Here is a 6,000-nt window from a genome sequence, read left to right as displayed (position 1 = left end):
TTTTGTGATGAAACAGCTGAGCTTTTGGTCTCATTTGATATCACTGTGTACTTAGTAGGGAAATGGTAATCAGCACGTAGTACTGTGCAAAAGTTTTGATCCACCCCTCTGACCCCTACCTGGCCATTTTCAGGAGAATGGTTTTTTTTTTGTTAAGCCACCTGTGAGCACTGACCTCTGAGCCATTCAAGCACAACTAAAGCTGCCTAACTGTGTCTTTAGGCACTTTGTTAGTAGCAGCCTGTTGATAAAGCATAATGTGTTCCTCTTTATGTAGTTCAAAGTTTTAGACAACATAGATCGAAAGACATAAAATAGTATTTTTGCACTAACAAGGTGATTAACAAAGAGCTATTAAGTAAAATCTTGGTATAGTGTGCAGTGTGTTCTTAAAAAATCTGAGGAAACTGGAAAAGTAGAGGACAAAAGGGCAAGTGACTGAACAGTAACTGAGAGCCACGTCCTCAAGAAATAGGAAAAATCCATCAAAGACTCGACATAGAAACTGAGAGAATGTTTGGTTGAAATATCTACACAGGAAGTGAGTTCAAAACACACTGTTAGCCAGTGGTGTTGGGGAGCTTGTGAATGCTGATGGAATTACGAACACTGAAAGGTACCATCAGATTTTGAGCAAACATGCAATCCATCTTGAAAGTGTCTGATTTTCAGCGTGGCAATGATACCAAACACACTGGCAAAAGAGTAAAAGAATACCTGGATAGAAAACACACAATCGAGTACTATCAGTTGTGGACCTTGACATTCCTGAAGGGTCATTTTCACAGAGAATGGAATAAAAAGCAGCCAACATCCAAAGAAGAGCTTTGAATGTCCTTCAAGAAGCCTGGAGAACTGTTCTTTAAGACTACTTAAAGAAATGACAAAAAAACTTGCTTAAGAGAATTCAGGCTGTGTTTAAAAGTAAAGGTGGTTTTACCAAATACTGACTTTCAAGGTTGTTATAATTTTACTCTAACAATGTAGTTCGTGTCTTATGTACTGTATTCACATTTATATTTGCATGTTTCAGTAAATCACTGCACCTTATCAAAAGATAAGGGGTGGGTTCATTTTAAAAGAAAGTAACGCTATTAAACCAACATTTAATATATTCAAATGACACTGAAAAGCCAGAAATGGATGCACGTTTCGTCTGATTCTGACATGTCATAACATTCATAATCAAAGGGGCATTTGAAATGAAATTTAGCAGTTATTAATATTACCAGTTTGACATATCCAAATATTCACCATGAGGTCTAAATTATTACATTTCTTAATTTAGCAACACAAATATACTCAGTGTCAAGTTACAACCCATGAAAAGCTTGCATGAAACATGTTCAGGGTTGACATATTAAATGTAAATAACATTCATCACGCTTCACTCCATTTAGCCTGTCAAACAGCGAAACAGTGCAACACTGCTGGCGCTGGAAACCCACACAACGTGTGACCCAGATAAATTATTCATTTTTACACCTGTGTGTTAAAAGCAAGGGGAAAAAAGGCTATTGTGAAACTTAAGAAAGTTAAAGTGGTTCATCTGAAGTTGCAAAGCCATTAAATGCTGGAGTGATAACCTAAAACTGGATTAATAGTACAGGGACAGGCTAAGCAGGAATTCTGTTGTTGGTCCTCCAGGGTGTGTTTTGATTTATAATTTAGTCAGATTCCATCCACAGGTATCACCTCAGTGCTGCTAGGCACATGTGTTGTTTATGATAAGGTGGGCCTGAGATGGGATGTGTAGTCCTATTTTAGAGATGGATCTATGGAGCTTACACGCTGAACCACTATAGATACAGCATAACCTTATTAAAGAGGAACAGTCATGACTAAAAGTTAATACAGCAGCTTATTCAATGTAACTCAGCATACCATCAAGAATATGGTACTTGCAGTAAGGCATTGCATAATGCTTGAATGGGCAACTGTAAGAACCCTTAATTAACCCACTCTTGTGCTTTTATGTAGTCTACTAGGTTTCAAAAATCTAACCTGGTGGCTTATAAAGTATCAGTGTGAAGTGAAACCTAGTACAGACTGCCAATGGTCTCAGTAATGGACTCATTGGTAGGGGGTAATTATGATAATATGCCAATTTTGATGTGATAGTGGTTGTTGATGTTAAAATGCTGCATGTGGCACCTTTAAATGCTGAAACAATCTGTATGAAAGCAGGGAAAGAAAGTCAGGGAAGGCAATGACAGTGAGGGACAGGGTATGAATAGAAATGCCACAAAGGTATCCGATTATGCTGCGATTTTCTGTGCCCGGTCCAGAACAGAAAGGAGTTTGTTGTGTTCTAATGATGGCAGGAGGAGATTAGGAAGGAAAAAGGAGGCAGAAGGACAGATGATGGAGAGATAGGCTGACAGAAGTGGCAGCGGTGGTGGAAAAAGAGAGCAGGAAGATATATGGGTCTGACGGAGGAGTGAGTCATTGAAGGGAGACTGGCCGAGATAATGGGCACGGGAATGAAAGAAGAAAGGGGATAGATGAAGGACTCACTTAAGATGGTAATGCTGAATGCACCAAAGGGGGGGTGGGGGGTGTCGGGAAATGGAAGGGTAGGAAATCGCTCATTGGGGACGGTTAATGTGAATTGGGCTCCGAGAGAAATGACAACTTCTTGGGTAACGGGACAGAGTCGAGCGACAGTCTGTGTGTGTGCGTGCAGACGGGAATGTGTACGGACGAGAGACGGAGAGTTTGAAGGAACTCGGGGAAGAGAGATGGTAATATACGCAAGCAAAGCTTTAATGGGGCGGAGAATAACGAAAATGGGAAGAGGGAGGCAGGAAAAGGCTGTGAAAATGCTGTGCTGTGTGCAGAGCGTAAACAGAGTGGGCGAAGAGGGAAAAACAGTATGTCATTGCATATAATTTTGTGGTAGTGGGTCATGCGTGTTTCAAGTCTTGCACGATGATTGATGTCAAATGTAAGTGTATTTTTGAAATCTCTTTGCATACATATACCCTGCTGTGTGCTGAAGCCCCTGCGTTTAGTTAGTCGTGTGTGATAACTTACTAAACAGCAGCATACTGGCGTTGGAAGCCCCCAGACGGTTTGAGGCAAAGCAGGTGTAGTTGCCAAAATGTTTCTCTGTCACATTGGTGAATAGCAACAGCGAGCGTGTCTTCTCATTTTTGATCCTTAGGGTGTTGTCACTCTCTACCGGCCTGGGTAGCCATCGTGCAGTAACAAAAGCAAAGGGAGAAAGTAGAAAGGAAAGACAAGAAAATTGGTGACAGAAAATAACATCACACTCGAGTCAGTGTGAACAAGAAACTTTTTGCTCAGAGAGACGAACGTGCAAAATAGCCCTCATCTCTATGTTCTGTCTCACCTTGTAGTCTCAGCCCATAAATAACTGATACCTCCTATTGGGGCCTATTATACTCTATTAACAACTCTCTCTGGCTAGCAAAGCCTTGTCTAAGTACTTCTGTGTCGTGCTTCGCCTGATGCCAAATCACCCTGACTCCTCTACGCTCTCTGGGACCTTTTACAAACTTGGAGGGGCAGTTTATGTGTCTGTAATATAGAGGAAATATGTTGCCAACAAGCTAATATTTCTCCGGAGATGGCAATATATACATGATTATCTCAGATATATACTAATGCCAGAGGTTAGGTACATCAGCAGCAGCCAAAACCACATCTACAGTAAATGACTGAAAAATGAATTCTCTGTCTGAAAATGTTCAATTTGAACCATGAGAATGAAGACACAAAATTACCCAAATTTTATGAATAATGTTTCCTTATTCTGGGGGTTTTTAAAACAAAAATGCAAAAGAAGATGAATACATTATTGAGTTTTAAATGGCTAAATCTGTTTTCTTTCTCCCCCCTCTTCTCTAACCTGCTGCGCACTGGATGGATTTTAATAATCCTCAAGTCACATTTTAATTATTGCATTTTTTTTTTTGTTACTGTTTATCGACAGATGGTTAAAAAAAAAACAGTGGTTTGGCTGTGGCTTATAATTACTCCCTCTAACCAGACAAACTGTTACTTTTGTGGCGCTGCACTGAGTTGTCAACCAATCAAATCAATGGCACAAAACAAAAACACGAGTTAATGACACCTGCAAGTTGTTTGCTTAACATAACCCCTTGGGGAAAAGCATTTTCTATAAAGCTTCAACTCATGTATATATATATAAAAAAGGATATTTTAAATGTGGATCATAGATCGTATGTAAAAGATGGAGATGAGCAACCATGAGTTTACCCACTCGTGTGTGGGTTTAGGTTGTGAAACAGGACATGACTAAATCTGCATGAGAGCTGAAGTTCCCCTCAGGCATTTGCAGCCAACGCTAGCGATGTCTTTCTAGCTTGATAAGCAGGGCGCACCTGTAATTCACTGTGATATTAAATGGAATGCTGATTTGGCGAGCAAATATCAGGCTTCAAACAGGTACACCTGCCTCAACCAGCGTATACGTGATCTTCGCCCAGTCTGCCTATTCCGTGTAAGTAGAACAGTACCAAATGTTATAACTGAAAGATTCAGGAGGCTTCATAGCAGACAAATTGGCACCTAAATTGACAGTGTTCTCACCTATGATCATCCCTGTACCACTCAAAGGAGGCTGGCGGGACTGCCATGGCTTCACAGCGCAAGATGGCTGTCTTCCCCAAATGGGCTGGCATGTTTTTCATGTCTGTGATCATGGGAGGGTCTGGTAGAAAAGGATAGGAGAAAACACAAACAGAGAGACTGGAATGAGTAATGTGTATACATTTAGCTTCACTTCAACCAAAAAGGCAGGTCTAGCCACAAGGTTAAAAAGCACCTGCAGAGAACAAATTTAAAATGTATACATAATAAAGCATCTAAATCATTAACATATATTATTAATACATCACTGTGGACATGGAGTTCATTTTGTGCAGCGCACAGGTGGGATACTTACAGTTGACTGTGACTATGACCTTACGCTGGTCTGGAGGGGCCACACCATTGTTGGTGATACATTCGTAGTCCTGCGCCTGCTGCCTTGTGATCTCTGTGATCTCCAGGAACTCCCCCTCACGCAACGTCCCATCTATTAGGTAGAAGTCAAAGGTCACTAAAAATCATATGCAAGGTGATGCAGGCAACTGATTTAAGCTTTTTTAGCTGAGGCTAATGTCATTTAAGAGGCCAAGATGCACATATTAGATGACAACATATAATGCATTATTCAAGAACATTTACAAGAAGTGACGTTGGGCTGACCTTGGTTACTACTTAAGTTGTGGTTAACACATTCGCCCTACATGTGAAAGACTCACAGTTTGAGACCAAGATGAGACACAAAAACAGCCTCAGGGGGTCAAAACCAAGCGCTCGGCCCGAGCTTGGATAAATGGGAGGTCTGTATCAGGAAGGGCACCTGGTGTGAAATCTGACCCCATGGCAAATAAAGGAACAGCTGAATGTCCATTCTTTTATTATCAATACTCAAATGGCAACTTCCTCATGTATTTATTGTTTATCGCAATTTAGAAATATTAATTTGGGTTATAGAAAAACCTTAAATAGTTAACAATGCAACAATACAGTGCATGATGATACTTATTATGAGCATTAAGGTGTGTATAATTACGAAAAAAATATTATAATTCAATTTTTATCTCCTGGCCCAAATGCTCATTTTTTCAGTTGATGTTTTTGCACATGCAAAGTAAGTAAACACAATGTGACAGCAGTGACTCTTTTACTACTTTTATAGTGTCGGGGGAAATTGTAAGCTTTGCTTTCTAAGCGTTGGACACACTGGGAGGGGGGGGACTGCTCATTCACCACATTACGTGGCGAGCAAGAATATTTGGCGGTTATTTGATGTTGACAAACTCCCAGGTGAACAAAAAAACAAATTAGTCAGTCTCACACTTTCAGTCTTTTTCCTTGGGCGACAAAACAGCCACAGAATCTCTTCAGAGAGGAGAGTCGAGGGGACAGGCTACAAGTTATTGCTCCTTCATGTGAGGGAATGGA

At 40.5% G+C, this 6,000-nt stretch overlaps 1 protein-coding gene across 1 annotated transcript in view; it reads right to left on the bottom strand.

Moving 5' to 3' along the window:
* The window catches only part of iglon5 (IgLON family member 5), a 109,885-nt gene that overhangs the window by 7,218 nt on the left and 96,667 nt on the right, over positions 1-6,000 (bottom strand). The window contains exons 5-7 of the mRNA XM_005925517.2: positions 4,934-5,065; positions 4,579-4,699; positions 3,037-3,188 (exon numbers count right to left, since the gene is read on the bottom strand). Of these exons, the coding sequence (XP_005925579.1) occupies positions 3,037-3,188; positions 4,579-4,699; positions 4,934-5,065 (405 nt within the window). The remainder of the gene's footprint in view (positions 1-3,036; positions 3,189-4,578; positions 4,700-4,933; positions 5,066-6,000) is intronic.

This window comes from Haplochromis burtoni, unplaced genomic scaffold (assembly GCF_018398535.1).
Source record: "Haplochromis burtoni strain Fernald_Lab_line unplaced genomic scaffold, NCSU_Asbu1 Contig_84, whole genome shotgun sequence".
NCBI classification, from domain to species: Eukaryota; Metazoa; Chordata; class Actinopteri; order Cichliformes; family Cichlidae; genus Haplochromis; species Haplochromis burtoni.
Note: the sequence above shows the minus strand (reverse complement) of the source record. Positions and strands in the feature narration are given on the sequence as shown.